Below are 21,000 nucleotides of genomic sequence, written 5' to 3'. Positions count from 1 at the left end.
TGAACCTGAATGCAGGAAGGTCCACGTGTATGAAAGAGGATCTGACAAGCCTGACAAACAGGATGACATTTACAGAGACCGAACATCAATGAATGAAGACCTGCTGAAATCTGGAGACCTCAGTCTGACACTGAAAGACCCCACAGAGAGAGACAGTGGGAGATACAAATGTGAAGTCAAGTCTGGCTGTAAACTTCTCAGAAGGAAAATGCTGTTTCTCAAAGGTTAGATTATGTTGTTCATTTTCAGATTAACGGCACTCACTGATGATAGGAAATGTTTTAAAGACTGAGAAACCGAGTGTGTGTGTGTGTGTGTGTGTGTGTGTGTGTGTGTGTGTGTGTCTGACTGTCTTGTGTCTCCTCTGCAGGGAGAGTTCAGGTCCAGGATCAAACAGGGGACATCAGGAACAGAAGCAGCTCCATTGATCCGACTCCTCTGATGGCTGATCAATCAGTTTGATCTGTGTGTTTGGTCAAGAGTGACGTTACTGTGGAGCTTGTCGAATAGATTTATTTCACTGTTTCATTGATATTGGTTCCTCTCCTGCAGTTATTTTATCTGTGATCTTTCTGCATTTCTTAATACCAAGAAGCTTTTACTTAGCAGCATAGTGTGTGTATATATATATATATAAATAAATGCTTCCCTGCTGCAGAGGCTTTACTACAGATTTACTACTGTAAATGTTCTGATGTTGTGATGGTGATGAGCGTTTCCATGACGTCCGAGCAGCTGCTGTCTCAGGAACAGGACACGTGTGACCTGTTAAAGTAGCTGTTTTATGTGTTTATCTTCCATCTCACTTCCACTTTGTTAGTCGACCAACTTTTTACCTCACAGTCGACCAAGTCCACCATCAGGAACAGTCCCACTGGTGTTTCTCCAGAAATAGTCTAATCTAGTTAAAATTATGTTTAAATTAACTAAATAATTATTTAATGTTGTACATATGTATTTAATTTAGGTATTTTTGGTCTGGAGAAAACTTTTTGAGACCTTTGGGGCGTGAAAATAAATATAGGGAATGAATTCGCACAGGCATATTACATATATCCTAACCCAGCAGGCCTGTCTGTAATGTGCAGTATCCAGCCTTCCTCCTTTCTGTCTGTCCATCAGGAGGGAGAAGAAGATGATGATGATGACGAAGAGCTACTTGAATTTCCCCTTTGATTCGTGACCTCAGTTTGCTTTTTAAATACAGGCCTAATCTTACAAACACCTAATCACATAAATACAGTTTACATAATGTCTCCAATCTCAAAGTAAACCCATTATAGACCACATCTTACTTTACAGTTAACACTCTATTCTTTATTATTTACTACATCTAAAAAATGTTCTAGTCCTGTTCAGCTGTTGACTTCAGCACATGTAAACTATAACTCAGAATGATTTTTATCAAAAAAATGTTTAAAGGAAGGATTTTTGTTTGGATAAAGAGGATTATTGGTAGAAAAAGAAGGAAGGGATGGGATTAAATTAGCTCAATTAGTTATTAGGATTAGGATATTAGATGATGATCATTCTGTTCTCCTTATGCTGTTTTGGTTTATGTGTATGTGTGTTTTTTCTTAGTTGTTCAAAATAAAAGCACACATTAATAAGCTGGAAGTTTTAGAACTTTGATAAGTAAGTCTGATAAGAACTCACCGACTTGGATAGACTCCATAGGAGTGCCTAGGGGAGTTCCAGACGAGTACAAGCTGGTAAATCCGATAGCTGCAGGATTTGAGAGTATATTTCTTCGGGTAACGCCTAATAAAAATGTTGACCGCATTAACTAGGTTCATTACAACCTGCTGAGACTCTCTAACCCAACCAGGGACGCCATGATGGGGTTCGCAGAACAATTGAGTCCGAGTTTTCTGATGGGAGTGCAGAATCGAATGGCCCTTGACATGAGAAGGGAGGCGTGTGCGCCATGTTCGGAGACATGTGCTGCACTTTTATCCCTAATAATACTGCCCCAGATGGTTCAGTAACCCGAGCTCTGGAGGGCCTGAAATCTTTGTCTAAAACAATGCATGAGCACTCAGGTATTATAAACCCGCTGGCGTCCTGGATGACATCTGTGTTTGGACAATGGAAAGGTGTGGCTATGTCGGTGATATGCTCATTGGCTGTATTTTTGGGAGTGTTGGTCATGGCTGGTTGTTGTATCATTCCTTGTGTCAGAGCATTGTTGGTAAAAGTTATGGCTAGGGTTGCGAACCCTGGCTGGGTCGAGGGCATCTACCAGATTAACTTAGAACCCATAGAGTGGGGCAGGGAGTGATACAACACGAAGTGTGGTGACATTCCTTGTTGGAATGTCAAAAGAGGGAATGTTGGGATTCAGAGATTCTTTTATTTCTATCATATAATCTGCCTTATGATGACTGCATTAATAACATGTTTTACAGTATTATTTTAACAGTAATATTTCTTACAGGGTTCATATTGCATTGAATATGTTTGCCATCACAGTGACCTTTCTATTCACAGGTTGAGTTCATTCTATACACAATGCATAACTGTGCTTGTTTAGAGTTGATGTTCCGTCCAAAAGGGTTTTAAGCTTCACTGGTGAGAGTGTCCAGGTGATACATGTTGAGGGAAGATGAGAACATAGCAGGTTAATTGCATGCATGCTTACAATACACATATTAATCTAGTAGTAGGCCTGAGCGAAGGCCCAAGTGTCTTCCGCTCCTTCTCGAGACTTGCTGCAAGTTTGTCTACTTAGAGATTGAAGACGGGGGTCCATTAATAGCTTTTAGGGGGCCTGGAGCTTGAAGTTTATTACCTTAAAAGGTAACTGATATAGAAAGGAGAAGTTATATGTCTGTTTATAGTTATTAAGATGGACATGATGTACCCTTGTCTGTAAACAATGTGTTTTTGAACTGTATTCGACGTGTACGTGGGGGCGTGATCCTCTTTGCTATAAAATCAGAACCCAGTGTATTTTCATCAGAGCAAACGTGGCATATGTTGATGATGCTCTCCTGTGTCAATAAACTCATCGTTTGATTGCACTTTTCTGGAGCCTCCGTCGTTTGTTTTCTGGTCTGCAGTTGATCGATCTCGCTTCATATGTTTCTGGGTTTGTTTGAGTCTAAGAACAAAGGCTTCTCCTAACTAGCTGCACACCTTTGAGCTGACTCATCTCTCTGGTGTGTAAAGAATATACATGTCAGGGTCTTGGGTCTGAGCGATCCAGGATCCCTGGGCAGTCATGGACCTGTTATATGTATTTTTGGTGTTTTGCTGCCCCCCTCTTCTCTGTCCTTGTAGATATGAGTATGTGTGTATGGGTGCAGGTGTATCTGAACCCTTGTTTACAGGCGCCTTCAGGCCTGGTGGGTGTGGCCCTGCTAGGGGATTGGCCACACCCGAAGCCACGCACCTGCTGCTGATGAGGCCTCGTCGGGGGAGCTACTTAAGAGAGTCTTGGAGCTCCCACCGATGCGGGATCATTTCGTGAGACTTTCTGTCAGTTCTCCAGCTGGTCTGTTTGTGTGATCCTACCTGTGCAGTTGAGGGTACTAACTGCTGCCTCTGTTTTTCCCAAGAGGATTGCTGGAACAAGAGGGCAGCAGACTCAGAGTGCACTGGCACGAGGGAGCGGACACACGAGCACAAACACTGGGAGAAGACACGGAGTGGAAGTCGGGAGCACACAGGGATGTATTATTGTGTGTACAGTTTTCACTGTAAATAAAGAGCACTGTTTGCATCGCAGAGTACCGCGACACTCGTCCATATTCTGATCCTCAGAAACATTCAGCCTTCTTAAACCCACAGCTGATGTGAGACGTGGCAGCAGCAAAGGAAGATGACTGATTCTGAAGTATCTCCAAGTTTAAGAACAAATGTACTGATAACAAGTGCTGTAAATGTTTTGGTTTAGATGGTTTTAGTGCAAATGATCACAGAGACAGCCTCCATTTAAAAAAATCAATAAATCAGTCTGGGCTCTGTCTCTTATTTTGCTTTTAGATAAGTTTCAGTAAATTTAACAGAAAATTGGAGCGTTTCCTTCACAAGGATCAGCTAGATTATTACACACAGAGCGCCTCTGAGGGTCCCTCGTCTTTTTTCTTGGATCCTTCCTGTCTTACCCACACAGGCCACTTGAGGCACTATATCACAGCCCAGGATACATCACACACACACGCGTCCTTACACTTAGTTAACAACAATAAAAGGGCTTGTGTTTCAAACTGAAACAGAAAAGGAGAAGAAGTTTAAAGATGGGAAGCAAGAAAAGGAACTGAGTCAAGATGTGAGTTCATAGAGCGTTATTGAAGGTTTTACTTTGATCGTCTTCAGAAACAATGAAATGTGTTTATATTTGTAGTAAAGACACATCAGTCCACTTCATCACTAACTTTAAGTGAAGCCAGTGAGTTTGTGTGTAAAGAAAACACTGCTATAAAGAAAACTTTGAAGTTTAATCTGATGTTGGAATTGGACAAACGGGTATTATCTTATGTTACACTGTAAAAAATCTGAACACCTTTTACTCTCTAACTGTGAAATCAGTGAGATGTTGTTTCCAGTGTCTGCAGTACCCTCATGTCTCATTGTTCCTGAATTGTGGTTCACACATGGAGACTTGTTCTGGAAGTGAAAGTAAACATTTTTTTGTGCGTCAGCAGTGTCTGGTGACATGTTAGCTGTTCTGGCTGTCAGTGAGTTTAAGTTGTTTCAGTGTGTTTGCTGAAGATTTAACAGAAACACCAGGCTGAAGATGTTTCTGCTATTTCTGCTCCTCATGAACGGTAATGTTATTATCACAAGTGTTATATATGAATCATTTACTGTATTTATACATGAGAAATGCTGTTACTGTCAATGATGCAGTGATTGTGATCATTATTTATAATCTAGTCACAGCTGTGGTCAGGACAGGCATGAATATGCTGGTAACTTGGAGGGTTTGATGATTTGACCTGTTTGTTCTTAGGGTGGAAAGATTGTACAGCATCCATCTTTACTGAGTTTAAAACAAGAATTAGGCGCCCAGGCTTTAATATGTTTTGGATGTTCTTTAATCTACATGGGCCAAACGTGTACATACATTACATGTAAATTCAATGACGTAACTTAACAGTCACAAATTTTGTATCCATAACAGAATTTTGCACCATTCCTAAACTAAATACAGAATAAGGAGGAATAAGGAAAGAGCACCACGGGCTGTTAATAATGACGGTCTTTGATGCTGTAGATTGTACTATGAACCCCAGTACAGGACAGTCTGGAACGACTCTCTGCTTAAAGGTCGAAGTCTCTGATCCCACGAGTATTACTGCCAGTAGGCAAACAGAGCTCGGGTGGAGCAGGGCAGGAGACTCACCCAGCTCTGACTGCTTGCTGTCCGAATGTGGATCCTACTTTCACTAAAGCTGTGCTTGCCAGGATGATCTTGCAGTCAAGCGCCTTCAGTCACATCCATCATCAGCAGCTCTCATCTAAATCAGTGAACTTGGTAACTAACCAGGTTAAAGTTTAGTGGCCTGGAAAGTAGGCCCCAAGGATCTGTCAGTTTTTAAGGCCAGAAGTTTCACCAGTCTCATTATCAAATCAATTTAATTATTCTTATCTAATGAATCTCTTAATGGTGATTTCTAATGCTGATCTTGAGGAGAGAGGATGAGGAGCACATTGAGGCCTGGAGATGAACTAATCTCTGATCTGTGTGGATATAATCCCACAGGAAGGGAACCAAATCCTCTGAGGTTAAAATCAATACGCCAAAAATTAGCAGAGAAAAAGCCAAAATGATAAATCCAACATGTAAAATCCACAGTGATCAGCTGTGCCTGATCCTATGGTGAACTTTCAGGGTCGGATCTCCTGATGATGTTCTCCACTCATCACAGGGAACTAGAAGAAGAAACCTGAATGTTCCCAGGAGCCATCATCAGGAGCCAACATATGTTATACTTTATTATTAATAAGACGACTAAACCATCTATGACATGTGACTTGTTGTTGCTTTGGGGATGGTTGAACAGTTAATGTGAGCTGCAGTTCACCATGTGGGCACTGGGAAACCCACAGCAGTAGTTTTAAATTGGAAGATTATTGTGATATTGAAATATAAAAATAAAATTGTATTCTATTATTTTTTTTCATCGCTCAAAATAAGCGTCACACTCGCCGAAACGCGGTGCATTTATCGAGACTTTCAACCCCAGGTAGGCCAATTATGGATCTTCGGATCCACATTATGTCGGCAGCTGTTCTCCACCGTGAACTATGTTAAAAACAAACACCGCTCACGCCTGACAGCTTACAGTCCTGCATGAAGATGAAAGCCCCGATTTGCAGACACTGTGCGCAAAAGTTCGGGACCATAAGTCTTATTGTAAACACATCACGGCAGACCTGACGATGTTTGCATGAACATGCTTTTCAGCATCTCGACCACTTTTCACACACGGTTGCTGTGCGCATACAGCCGGCTTTAACTTTTCAGCTCACAGCCCGACACACACCAACACAACAGCAGAGAGAGCACAGACTTTAAGGCAGCGAGGCGTGATTGCGGGTGCCGCTCAGGTGCGTCCTCCTCCCCTGCAGCGGCGCTGCAGACCACGCCACGCCGCACACATTAACGTGGTTAAAAAACATATTTAGGCAGAATTTTGCAAATATCTATTTTTCTGTTTTTAGCTGCAAAGTGCTTTTTTCCAATTATTTTTTAAAAGTCAGGTCGAGGCTCCAAAAGCCCAAAGGCGACATAAGGGTGGTGGCTCACAACAGTTTTTGTTTGCTACATGGATCATTTTAGTTCAGCTGGGTGTCTTTCCTTTTGTTATATTTCTTTAATAGTTCAAAATGTATTAATTACATAAATAAAATGTAATTTTCTCTGTAGCACTTCATGGATTTCATAAGCAACACACCTGTGGATTCTTTTAAGAAGCAGTTAAAAACTTTTCTGTTCAAACAAGCCTTTTGTTGATCTACGTATTTTATATTCTTTACATTATTTACATTTGATCTTTTGTGTATAATGTCTACTGATTGTATTGTTTATTTTAATATTTGTGTACAGCGCTTTGTGACTGCCTGTCTGTGAAAAGTGCTTAATAAATAAACTTTACTTACTTACTTTAGTTTTTCACACAAAGCATAAAGGTAAAAAAACATATACAGTGTTATCTTCATTTTAGATTTCAAAAAGTATTTGCGGCTCCCAGTGTTTTCTTTTGTGTGGAAATCGGGTCCAAGTGGCTCTTTGGGTGTTAAAGGTTGCAGACCCCTGGCTTAGACACTTAGCATAATGGACAGGTTTTCGACGGGGCTCCCACATAAATGCAAAGCAGAGGATGAGGCATCGCCAAATACTAGAAAATATGGTGAAGCATTGGCTTCACCTGCACAACTGCCAAAGCAGGTCTCCCCGACAGAATTACTTTCCCCTGCGTCGGGAGCACGCGCTGGGCTCTCCAAATCACGGACAAACAGTATCCCACAGCTGTTTATGTTTTTGAACCCATTTTGCACAGAGAGGCATTTTTTTGAAAAATGTATTGATAGCAATGGTAAATGGCCTGCATTTGTATAGCGCTTTACTTAGTCCCTAAGGACCCCAAAGCACTTTACACTACATTCAGTCATTCACACACTGGTGATGGCAAGCTATATCGTAGCCACAGCCACCCTGGGGCGCACTGACAGAGGCGAGGCTGCCGGACACTAGTATCTTGCCCAAGGATATTTGGCATGCAGCCAGGAGGCAGCCTGGGATCAAACTACCGACCTTCTGATTAGTGGCTGACCTGCTCTGCCACCTGAGCTACAGCCACCCCGATGTTGAATATTATTACCCAGGAAAAAAACAACTACACGTAAAATAATCACACCATGACGCCTCTGCCTTTCTAAATGGAGGGACAGTAACTGTGTGTGTAAGCATGTAAAACCTGAAGATAGTTAGATTAACAGTAACAGTATTTTGTCTCTATCCGCGATTGTAGAAATTCATCTAATGTAAAAAAGACATGAAAAAAGGCACATACCTTTGACGTTGCCTGACAAACTCCGTATTCCTCGTCCACACGTGAATGCAAAAACTGAGTTTTCGAAAATCTCCAACCTGGGAGGAGTTTTAAAAAATCTCAGTTTTCGGTGATTTGAAACGCCGTTTACATTTGGACGAAAAATGTCATATAGGCTTTTACAAGTCAATGAACGGAAAAAACAAACAAACTTAAAAGCCTAAATAATGGCACAGAAATAATGCCTCATCTGCATGAAAAAAAATTATCAGTACTGGGGCGGTAAGAGGGAAATTTCTTTTGCAGTTCATCTGAAATGATGCACTTGTGCTTTAGGATCTCTTAAATATCATTAGGCGCATTGCTGCACACTGTCTCTCCTGTCTGTAAGCGCAGAACAAGCGCTCACAAAGCAGCAGTTCGGGGATGACTTCAAACACATGGGTCCTCTGTCGGACTATAGGAAAACCCGGACATTTTCATCAATCTCGAAAATCCCCCTGGACGCCCGGGACAGAACGTGAAAAGTGGACATGTCCGGGGAAAAGAGGACGGTTGGTCACCCTAGTTTGTTTCATCTCGTCCTGATTATTGTAATTCTTTGTTTACTTGTTTATGTAAAGCCTCTTTGGAGCATCTGCAAGTTGTTCAGAATGCTGCTGCAAAGCTTCTGACCAAGTCCTCCAAGTATTCGCATGTCACACCCCTGCTGATTCAGCTGCACTGGCTCCCCATTAAATTCAGAATCCACTTTAAGGTTTTGACCTTTCAGGGCTCTGCATGGACAAGCACCAACATATATCAGTGAACTTTTACATCCATACATTCCCAGCAGGTCCCTGAGGTCATGTGACCAGGGCTTGCTGGTTGTCCAACACAACAGGCTGAAAACAAAAGGCGACCAAGCTTTTGTAACTGTGGCCCCTTGACTGTGGAACTCCTTTTCCTTTAAGCCTGAGATCTGTGGACTCAGTGGTCACTTTTAAAAGAACTCATCTTTTTAAACTTGCTTTTGGTTGATTTTGATTTTTATGTTTTCGCTTCTGTGAAGCACTTTGTGATTTTTATCTTGAAAAGTGCTATATAAATAACATTTTACTTACTTACTGTGGAAAAAGCCAGCACTCACCCGGACCATGACAAGGAGGAGTTGAGTTTCTGTTAAAATGTGACTCTGAGACCAGCAACGTTTCTGTAAACGTATCAAATTTCCCCAAACAGATCCTTTGATTATGGAAAATGATATTTACACACAGCTTCTCTCCCAACATGTCCTCCCTTTGGAACAATAGAGCAGTAATGCTGAACAGAAACCGGGCTAGCTGTAGCTTGGGCGGCAGAGCTGGACAGCTGCTAAGCAGAAGGTTGGTGGTTCGATCCCAGGCTGCTCCAGTCTACATGCCAAATATCCGTGGGCAAGATACTAACCCCATGTTGCTCTCCGATGCATCCATGGGAGTGTGATTGTGTATGAATGTTAGATAGAGCTTTGAAGAGGTGATTGGGAGAATGAATTAGTTGTATAAAGTGCTTTGAGTGCTCAGACAGAGTAGAAAAGCGCTAAATAAGAACCAGTTCATTTAGTTTGAGGGTGATGCATTGTTTGTGACTGAACTCTGAAGCTAACCTGTCAGGTTACCTGTGTTTTATGAACAAATATAAAACAAGTTGTACACAAGAAGTTGTTGTTTGATTAAGATTGTGAAACATTAAAATAGTTGTTTTTCTCATGAACTGATTCAACCATATTTTGGTTAGACATACACAGCTGTTTATCACTCAAGTTAGACAGCATCCCTCATTCTGATATATCTCATCTTATTTACTACATGGATAACTTAAAGCCATCTGTCTCTGATATGACTGACACTGACATTCTCTCAGGTTCTGATTTAAGCCTCCTGTGTCTTTTGGCCTCCGGCTCTTATTTTGTTGACTTTGCATTATTTTTTATTCTGTGAAAATTAGTTAAAAAAAAAAATAATAATAATAAATTATTATGTAAACTGTAAAGACTTCTTCCCTGATTCTGGACCACCCACAGGCAGTGATGTCCAAATGAAGCTTTCTGAAGTTTGTATTTAAAAAGGTTTCATTACTCAAGGTTTTCTAAAACAGTCACTTTAGTGACATCTGGTGGACAAAATGTGAAGAACAGCTTGTATCTAAAAAATGAAAATGAACTGTTTCATTATGATTGCCCACTCTGCAGAGCTGAGCTCACAGCTGGAATTGCTGAATAGGTTTATTTTGAAATGAAAACAGTTAAAATGTGTTTAAATATTGAACCTTCATCAGTAAATTCAAGATTTGCAGAAGCTCATGATGATGAACTGCAGGATTTAAAAACACAAGATAATAAACTGTATGAAAGTAAAGTGTGTATAATTTATGATAATAAACAAACCTCTGAATAATGAATTAGTTGTGTTTGTATTTCAAAATAAAACCCTTTTCCTGTAAAGTATGAAATCTATTTTATCAATGTTTTAAGTGGGGACTGGGGATTACTAAGTGTCTCTGTTGCCATACTTTGATCTCTAATCTCATTGCTACATGGGCTATTAAGCTCTCCTAAAATTATATCTGAATTCTGTCCTGTACAGTAATGTAAGTTATTTTCTTTATTTTCTGTATGTATTTCTATATTTATTTTTTATTTATTTTGGGCAGCTTTTTGGGCTCATTTACAACTAAAAGACTGCCGTTGCTTTCTTAGAAGACAAAAGGGGGCCTTGATTTCCCAGATATGAGGAAATATCAGCTGAGCACCCATATGCGTATAGCTGCCGACTGGGTACAACAGCCCTCTCCTGTCTGGCTGGATATTGAGAGCTCTATGTCTAACTTCCCTCTGAAAAGTTTGCTTTTTGTGGGGAAACTTAAGACCTTAACGACGCTCTGTAGCAACCCACTCACATTAGCTACTGTTAAAGCTTGGCGAATGGTTCAAAAACTAGAAGGAAGGTCTCACTTAACATCTCTTTTCACTCCCTTATCCGATTATCCTCTTTTTGTGCCTGGGACCACTGATCCTGGCTTTCGGAAATGGGCTGTGAATGGTATTTCTACCTTTTCTGACTTAATGGACGGGTCTAACTTCATGTCCTTCAACCAGCTAATCGATAAATACAACATTCATAGGCATGACCTTTTTAGATACTTACAAGTGAGGGACCATATACAAAGGGCTACAACGATACTTACTAATCAGACCGTCTCTAAATGTGAAAAGCAGATATTTCAGCCAAATCTTAGAACTTCTATAAAAATTTGCTATGACCTGTTAACAAAATTTGGGGCCACTGATACAACCTATTTGAAGAGGACTTGGGAAAAAGAATTACATATAGAGATCAGTGACAGGGTATGGGACGAAGTATGGGAGAATACTAAATCTCTGAGCGTCTGTAATAAAGTAAAGACAATTCAAATTAAAATCTTACACAGAGTTCACACATCACCTTCTCAGCGCCATAAATACAATTCAGACCTTTCTCCGCTGTGCCCTAAATGTAAAATACAGGTGGGCAACCTAACGCACTGTCTATGGTCCTGTCGGAAAATACAACAATTCTGGTTTCTCATAAAGAGCGAACTGGATAAGATTTTCACCACTGACACTAAATGCAATCCACTGTGCATGCTACTTGGAGCGGCAAATGATAAAATCAGGGGGAAGTTTGGAAAGCAGCTCTATGCGCTGTTAACATTCTGTGCAAGGAAATGTGTCCTCTTGAACTGGATCACGGACACGGCGCCATCTAAAACTCAATGGCACCGGACGGTATTGGAATATGTGTCACTAGATTTCTTAACATGTAGGCTACATAGTAAGGACAAAAAGTTTCATAAAATATGGGACCCATTCATGGCGTATGTTGGTTTGGATATCTCTGCTATTTTCTCACGGGTCCTGGTGTAATGCAAGCAGATCACTGCTATTTTACATATATGTATTGTTAATCATATCTCATAACTAAAATGTCTGGATTCTTCATTTATTTTTTTTGTATTTATGAGCCGGGTTGTTTGTTTGTTTTGTTTTGTTCTACTATGTTGGTTTTGTCTTGTCTAATTTTGGTGTCAGTATAAAGTTTAAAATTTAAAAAAAAAAGAAAAAAAAAGAAATTATATAACCAACAGTGTGCGCAAATGTTATAATCCCATACACCACATGCATCACTTTCTTTTTGAAATAGCCTCTTACCGCTCCAATGCCCTATATGTAGTTTACACACATAGCTTGACCACAGTTTCCGAACAGATGATACACAGACGGACACGTTACACTGCAGCCCACGTGATTCCTGTGCATGATTATGGACGGAAGCTGTTGAAAAACAGGACAAATGGCAGAGAGCACACGTCCCGGTGAGTAAGGCTTACTTTACTGCAAGGTGCAGAACACGGGTTGATTTAAAGCAAATTAAGGCACAGAGTGAGCCGTGTTTTTTCGCCTGTGCTTTGACGCAGTTTTTATTCGTCATACTTTCACATGCAGGCGACACAAACCGCTGTTCACAGTTATCGGTGTTAATTTAGAGGCTAAAGGAACTAGATGTAAATAGAATTTCCTTAATTTTATCTGAAATATCACCGCTAGCTGACAGAGTTCGCAGGAAAGCATCAGTGTAGCTGCCCGTGGAATAAAAAGAAAAAAGAAGATGCAGTGTCCAGATCCAGGGGCGGTGTCTTGAAGGACGGTCTATGATCCCCCAGTAACAGTTTGATATATTCCATTCCAATTTTATTTGTAATGTATTTTAAAAAGCTGCAGCCAACACAGAGTGCTGTAAATCAGAAAGAAATAAAACGCAGAGATGATAAAATGGAGCCAAAACGTAGAAAATTATTGATAAGATAAACTTAATTAATCCCAGAGGGAAATTGAGTGGTCATATCAGCATACATATAACAGACAACGAAGCAATCTACATAAAGAGGTGTATAAATATACAATTTAAATAAAAATATGAAAGTGGACAAGTATTGACACTACCGTTTCTGTGATATTAACAGATAAAACAAGAAAAAATTAATTAAAAACAAATAAGCTCGGTGGCTCACACTTAAAGAGCCGAGAGTATGGATGTGTTTTGAGAGGAGTTTTAAAAACTGGACTGTGCAGGTGACTGTCTATCGTTCAATGCAGTTTACTCCATAACCTAGAAGCAGCAAAAGAAAATGCTCTGTTCCCTCTGAGCTTCTGCTTAGATTTCTGTATATGTAGGAGCAGTTTGTCAGATAACCTAAAGACTTAAGCATGAGTGCAAGGGTGATTTTAAAATGAACCCTGTGGTGAATGGAGGCCAGAATATGTGTATTGTACTCTTCCTTTGAGCCAGCATGCGGCTGGCAAAGCACTGAGAGGAGATCGCACGCTTTCTAGATGATAACACACAGGAATGTGTTAAAGCGACTCACTTCAAATAAAGTCAACTTAAAAATGGAGAATGAAGACAATTAAAAGCCGCTGCTAACATTTATAGTACTTTTTATAGACAGTCGTAACAAATCAGCTGGCAAGAGTTCAGACTTAGCAATGGACTCGTTTAGCAATGGCAGCCATGTTTTAGTCATACAGAGAAAATCCAGGCCATGAGACCTGAAGAACTACCTGAAGATAAAAGTTTGCTTTGCTAGTGGTCTGATATTTACCATACAAAACCTGGCAGGTGCTGGTTTTCAGTTGAGTTCAGCGGACCAGGGAACCCAGCACAGTGGCCTCAAGAGCAAGGTATTCACCCATGGAGGTGGCACCGGGGGAGGCATGGATGGTGAGGTTGGAACAGGTCATTCAGGCCAGCCACAGGTACCAGGTAGGCGTCACTGGGATCCAGGGAGTGCCAGGACACAAAGAAACAAGAAGATAATTCCTGCCGACCACTGTGTCTGCCATGATGACAGTAACACCAGCATTCAGGGGTTGGAGCCAAAGCACAGCATTGGTGAGTTTTGACTTTGACTGTTCTTATTGTATGGATGTTAGAATAAAATCCCATCTACCTCTTTTTGACACTGTGTTTGGACATATATGGAGAGCAGCATCCTCCACCAGATCATCTATTCTGTATTTTTATTCATCTTTAAAGATGAATACAAATACTTAAGAAAATCCTGATTGAGGTTGTCACAATTCATGCATGACAGGGTTAAATAACAATAATTACAATGAAACACGTCATACATCTATAGTAACATTAAATGACCAGTGGGTGGCAGGGTATGGAGTGACAGATTAGTGTTCAATGTAGTGGTTTATGTATACCATCAACACTGACACAAATACAAGACAACAGCCTTTGAATAGCTGTCCACTGTAATGACCATTATGTGTGAAAGTGTTAATAATGAATAAAAATAAACAGCCTCTAACGGGAAATAAAATGTCACAGATGAGTTGCTCATATTTCCTTTTCCTGCTGCAGAGTTGATCCAGATTAGTTCCTCCTTTATTCATGCTTTCTGCAACTGCAGACAGATTCATTCAGGATCATTGTAAAGGCTAAGGCATAGTAGCTAATGAAGACTGAATAATGCAGAATATTAATCTGATCACTATAATAAAGGTCAGTGTCTTTTAGAAATATTTGTTTACAGTAAATCTACATTCCTCATTTAATGAACATGTTGATGATCTGACTGTGTCAGTCGCATTGGTGGTTTATTTACATGGACCTTTTGATGGAGCATCACTTTGAATTGTGGTAAGGTAAAGTAAGTAAGTAAAATGTATTTATATAGCACTTTTTAAGACAAGAATCTATTACAAGGTGCTTTACAAGAAATATAAAAACATATCAGACAAAACAACATCTTACACAAGAACATTACCCAAATGTCATGTAAATAGAGTTTTCAGCTGTTTTTTAAACAAGCCACAGAGTCAATGGTGCGTAGAGGCGGAAGTAAATGTGGAATAGCCAGAAGAGCAGTATTGGTAAATCTAAGGATCCAGTTTGGCGAATTAGGATGAAGAAGCTTGCTGATATAAGTGTGGCCCTCTCCACGTCAGGACGTTCTTTTAAAGAAACTGTGTGAAAAGATTCCATCATTATGGGGGGTGGGAGATCATGGTTGAAGGGTTATATTTCCTCTTAGGCCACTGGTATACATGGAGTTGGAGGAGAGACAATGCTATTCACTGTATCAAAGAGAATTTCTTTTTCCTACTGCAAGTAGTTTAGAGAAATAAGTGGCTCTCGAGTCTTTCACTGTGTTATTAAAGTAGATAACAGTTCTTTTAAGTGAGGTTTATGACCCTCAACTTTTGTGGCTTTCCACAGGCGCTCAGTTCTATGTCAAATCCACCTAAAGTTGAGATCCAGGGTGAGCATTTAACAGTGCTGCCTTTCCTGATTTTAAGAGGAGCCACTTTATCTAAATTTTTAGACATTGTGAATTGAAGGAGGCTACATGCTGTTCCATATCATCATTATCAGGTAGATTAAACAATTCCACAAATTCCTCTACCACAGAGTCAGTAATTAATCGTGACTGCTTCACTTGAACAGAGGGCAGAGTGTCACAAATAAAGGAGAGATCAAATAAGAAATATTTATGATCACTAATAAAAATGTCCTCAGTTGGTCCGATATCCAGACCCAGTGATAGAATCAGGTCCAGGGTGTGGCAACCACTGTGTGTTGGCCCGGTCACATGCTGGGTAAAATTAAAAGATGCTTTGAGATTCAGAAAATCAGAATCAGCGTAACATGAACTTTCTTTGACATGGAAATTAAAATCCCCCAGCGGAAGGATTCTGTCCAACTTGATGGTGGATGATAGAAAAAAATCCCCAAACTCCACTAAGAAACTCCTGGCTAGTCCCGGTGGTTTATAGATTAAGATCACATAGAAGGGATTAGTTCTATTAATCTTCATCATCTGAATCTCAAAAGAGTTAATAGAAGGGGTCTTCACCAGACGACAGAAAAAGGAGTTTCTAACAATAACAGCCAGCCCACCTCCACGTCCTGATGTTCAGGGTGTGGTTAGACAAGCACAGTCTGCAGGGTACAGTTCATTAAAATTCCATATTACGCTGCCATGTTTCAGGTAAGAACATGAAATTCAAGTTATTCCTAGTAAAAAGATAATTGAGAACAAATACCTTATTTGAGATCAAACAACTGTTTAATGGGCATCTCTGGTTAAAGCATGTCACTGTGAATAAATCTGTAGGAGGGGTTTAAGTAGAAGTCCTGTCAATACCAAAAATAAGTTCAAAAACAATATCTTGCATTCAAAATAGAAGACTTACTGTTGGGTTTGTCTTTCTATGTCACATGAGGATACTGATTCACACATGCAGATGAAATGTACATTTGTTATAAGTATTTTGCAGGTTGCTTGGGCACCATTTTGCATCACATGTACAACCTGTAAATAATTGCCACTTCTATTTCTATTCTCGAGCATGTTTAGCTTCTGTGATTAATTTTTCCAGCCGTTGCAACAATTTTTGCTATCTATCTATTAGGTTTGGGAGATCATTCTTTATGCCATTAAACACACGTTAAAATATTAAAACTATTGAAACAGCACCAAAGAATAAAACAGTTAAATGCATGCAAATAAATATTTGTTCTCAAAGTCCCTGTTAGTAAATGTTTTGATATACTGTCTGATTAAAACTTCTTTAAACAGAGCGCGAAAAAATCCTGCTCACTTCACTCCAGTCACACAAGAAGTTTCACTTTTAGAAAATCAACAAGAAAAAACTTACTAGAAAAACTCATACCTACTCTTTACTTTATTCATTTCTGTGTCTGAACAGGAGAAAGGAGGAGAGAGAGAAAGGATCAGTCTCTGAGCTCTAAGTCCTGATATTTCTTTAAAAAAGACACACACACACTGCATATCGCTGTCTGTGAATCAGGAGGTAAAGCTGTTCTGCAGAGGGAGGACCTGCAGGCCAGAGGTGAAGCTTTTTATCCTCCATGCAGAGCTTTGAGCCAGTAACTGCTCCCTCTCAGTAAGATGAAGTGCTACTACTACTGCTGGCCATGTAAGGTTAAACAAAAAAAAATGTTTAAATAATCTTTAAACTGTGTCAGAATGTGCTGTATATTCCAAGAACAACCGTACAAATCCATGTTTCTATAATTCACTTAAATTCTTTCCTCCAAAGATTTTACCTCCTTTACATCTTTCTTTTCTCTCCCTGTGAAATACAGCAGCTGGACCTTTAGCTGCAACACACTGTGAGAGAAACTGCACACAAATAATTTGTGTTTGCTAATGTTTGTTGAGCTGATAGAAATGCTGCATTTGAAATGAAACGTTAAATATCAATAAATAACAACACCGCCCCACTGAAACACTGACTTTGGCACAGAGCTTTGCCACTTTCATCTCTCTTTAACTGGTTGCTGTGTTTGCTGTTTAGACTCAAATCGGTTTAATGTTTGAAGGCTCACAGTGGTGTAAAATAATAACTCCCCCGAAATCCGTTAAAAAAAACATAACAAGCCCATTTTGAAAATGTGAGGAGCAGAAAGTACTCATATTTGTTTAAAAATGTAGGGAGTAAAAGTCAAAAGTAGTCAGAAAACAAAACTGCCCAAGTAAAGTACAGATACCTGAAAATTCTACTTAGGTATAATAACAAAGTACAGTATTTGTGCTTTGTTACCTCCCACCTCTGAGACCGAGCAGCAGGTATACCATCGTCTTGACATCCATCTTTTTTTGGTGGCATTGGTGTCACTTACAAATTACGTCACAGAACATTTGGCCATGTTGCTATAACAAACCCATGCACATTAAATTGCAATGAAAAAGAGTTAAACTGAGTGGTGACGCCTTAAGTCACATTGAGCTGATCTGAGTAGGTTCTAATAGATGCTTAGCCTTGTCCATCCCAGCTGCAAAACTCAAAAGCCAGTTTTATTTGTTATCATCTATCGTCCACCTGAGTTTCTCTCTGATTTCTCAGACTTTTTATCTGATTTAGTGCTCAGCTCAGATAAAATATTTATTGTGGGTGATTTTAACATCCGTGTAGATGCTAAAAATGACAGCCTCAACATGGCATTTAATCTGTTATTAGACTCAATTGGCTTCTCTCAAAATGTAAAAGAACCCACCCACCACTTTAATCACACTCTAGATCTTGTTTTAACATATGGCATAGAAACTGAACATTTAACAGTGTTTCCTGAAAACCCTCTGCTGTCTGATCATTTCCTGATAACATTTACAATAATTGATTACACAGCAGTGGAGAGTAGACTTTATCAAAGTAGATGTCTTTCTGAAAGCGCTGTAACTAAGTTTAAGAATATAATCCACCCACTGTTATCATCTTCAATGCCCTGTACCAACAAAGAGCAGAGCAGCTATCTGAACACTACTCCAACAGAGGTTGATTATCTTGTTAATAATTTTACCTCCTCACTACGTACAACTCTGGATACTGTAGCTCCTGTGAAAACTAAGGCCTCAAATCAGAAGTACCTGACTCCGTAGTATAATTCTCAAACACGTAGCCTAAAGCAGATAACTCGTAAGCTGGAGAGAAAATGGTGTGTCACAAATTTAGAAGATCATCATTTAGCCTGGAGAAATACAGAAACGGCTTTAGTGAAGGTTACAAATGATCTTCTTATGGCCTCTGACAGTAGACTCATCTCTGTACTTGTCCTGCTAGACCTCAGTGCAGCGTTCGATACTGTTGACCATAATATTCTATTAGAGCGATTAGAACATGCTGTAGGTATTACAGGTACTGCGCTGCAGTGGCTTGAATCATATCTATCTAATAGACTCCAATTTGTGCATGTAAATGGAGAGTCCTCTTCACACACTGAGGTCATTTATGGTGTTCCACAGGGTTCAGTGCTAGGACCATTTCTGTTTACATTATACATGCTTCCCTTGGGCAGTATCATCAGAAGACATAGTATACATTTTCACTGCTATGCAGATGACACCCAACTCTATCCACGAAGATTAGATAAGATGATTATTTAAGACCTTGTATGTGAGGGGCAGGATTTAATTATAATATACAATATATACAATATACAATTATAATTTTTTTGTGAATTGTTTTTGATGTAAAAGACCTGCCCTGGGGCAGACTGACAGACAGGCTGCCATATCGTGCCATCGGCCCCTCTGACCAACACCAGTAGGCAATAGGGTAAAGTGTCTTGCCCAAGGACACTATGACCAGGACAGAAAGGCCGTGGATCGAACCAGCGACCTTCTGGTTACAGGTGCGCTTCCCAACCCCCTGAGCCACGGTCGTCCCATAGGTTGTTGCAACGCTTCTGTGCCTCAGACGAGGAAGAGCCTGCAGACCGAACGCAACTGATGTCTCCTGTCTCTGCTTTTCTGTTAAAAAAACAGTTTAAAAACAGACCCCATCGAAGGCCTGTAACAAATTCCATTCTGGATTTAACAGGAAATATGCTCTCTCTTTCTAGTCCCTGTCAGTACACTTGCTGCAGCATTTTGGATTAACTGAAGGCTTTTCAGGGAGTTTTTAGGACATCCTGATAATAATGAATTACAGTAGTCCAGCCTGGAAGTAATAAATACATGAACTAGTTTTTCAGTGTCACTCTGAGACAGGATATTTCTAATTTTAGAGATTTTGCGAAAAATGGAAGAAAGCAGTCTTACATATTTGTTTGACATGTTCATTGAAGGACATATCCTGGTCAAAATTGACTCCAAGGTCCCTCACAGTGTTAGTGGAGGCCAATGTAATGCCATCCAAAGTAAGAATCTGTTTAGATACCATATTTCTAAGATTTTCAGAGCCGAATGCATTAACCTCAGTTTTATCTGAATTAAGAAGCAGAAAATTTGAGGCCATCCAGGTCTTAATGTCTTTAAGACATTCCTGCAGTTTAACTAATTGGTGTGTGTTATCTGGCTTCATGGATAGATAGAGTTGGATGTCATCTGCATAGGAGGAAAACAGAACAAAACTGGTCCTAGCACGGAACATGCATTTTACTTACTTAATGTCAACCCATCTGTCTAGCAGAGGGTGATTTTACACTCACAACTCTAATGTAATTAGTTCTTCATTATGTCCAAATTTTACAATTAATGTGTCTCTTCCTTCTTCCAGCTGATCATCCCATGGCATCTCTCACACTGGTGGACAGGAGAGTTGTTCTGAGTGGTCTGTCTGGAGGAGGGTGGGGCTCGGCCGGAAACACCATCCTAGGACCAGAACTGTTTCTGACCGGGTCTGGGTTTGAACCAGTCTCTGGGTCAGCAGAGTTGGAGGGTCATCACATCATTGTGGCTGACACTTCACTGTTTATATTATGCTAACATAGCTGTGTCACTAGCGATCACGTAGCACATCCCTATGTACCAGCTAGTCCAATTTCAGTAACCGTACAAACGTCAAAGCTCTTTAGTTTTCTCTCTTCATTTATGTTGGAAGTGATAGCAGAGCTGTACGTTTCCATTTTTTCAGAAATCTCTCAGTCAGAACATGGCATATCATGTTTAGGTGGAAACTAGCAAGCTAACTTCCTGCTAACTTCTAACTCCATTAAATGTCTCATTTGCAGTACTTCAAGATCCTAATGGCGCCCTGCTTGAAATAGATGACATATTTGTTTGCTGATTGTTTTTTTGTCAGTTTAAGAAAGCCTTGATGAAGGTATTCTAATTCTTCATTAGGTCCTGTGGCTGGAAATGAAGACCACATTTTTTCTTCTCTAACAGAATCTATGGGAGACCTGCTGAGACTGGATCTGGACCTGAACCCAGCTGTGTTTCCTTAAAGAGTGACCAGTCCAAAGATTTTCCCATTACCTTTAGAGGACAACATCCCTCTACTGCAGAGAGGTGAGCTGTTAGAAACTTTTAACTATTTGAGAGCTGATTTAAATACTCCATTTTGTTAGAAATAAACTGCAGTGTACACATGTCATTAAATATCCAGGTAACAATGCTTGTTTCTGTCTGTGTAAGTTCTCAGTTATCCAGGTGTCATGGTCCTGGATCTTTTGACCCA

The 21,000-nt window shown here is 40.0% G+C and overlaps 1 protein-coding gene across 1 annotated transcript in view; it reads left to right on the top strand.

Moving 5' to 3' along the window:
• The first annotated feature begins 12,305 nt into the window (after window positions 1-12,305).
• Window positions 12,306-21,000, top strand: part of LOC134624280 (NACHT, LRR and PYD domains-containing protein 12-like) — a 32,637-nt gene continuing 23,942 nt past the window's right edge. The window contains exons 1-4 of the mRNA XM_063469241.1: window positions 12,306-12,377; window positions 13,682-13,954; window positions 20,098-20,242; window positions 20,709-20,831. Of these exons, the coding sequence (XP_063325311.1) occupies window positions 12,356-12,377; window positions 13,682-13,954; window positions 20,098-20,242; window positions 20,709-20,831 (563 nt within the window). The 5' untranslated portion in view covers window positions 12,306-12,355. The remainder of the gene's footprint in view (window positions 12,378-13,681; window positions 13,955-20,097; window positions 20,243-20,708; window positions 20,832-21,000) is intronic.

The sequence above is a fragment of the Pelmatolapia mariae genome, linkage group LG3_W (genome assembly GCF_036321145.2).
Source record: "Pelmatolapia mariae isolate MD_Pm_ZW linkage group LG3_W, Pm_UMD_F_2, whole genome shotgun sequence".
Classification (NCBI taxonomy): domain Eukaryota; kingdom Metazoa; phylum Chordata; class Actinopteri; order Cichliformes; family Cichlidae; genus Pelmatolapia; species Pelmatolapia mariae.
Note: the sequence above shows the minus strand (reverse complement) of the source record. Positions and strands in the feature narration are given on the sequence as shown.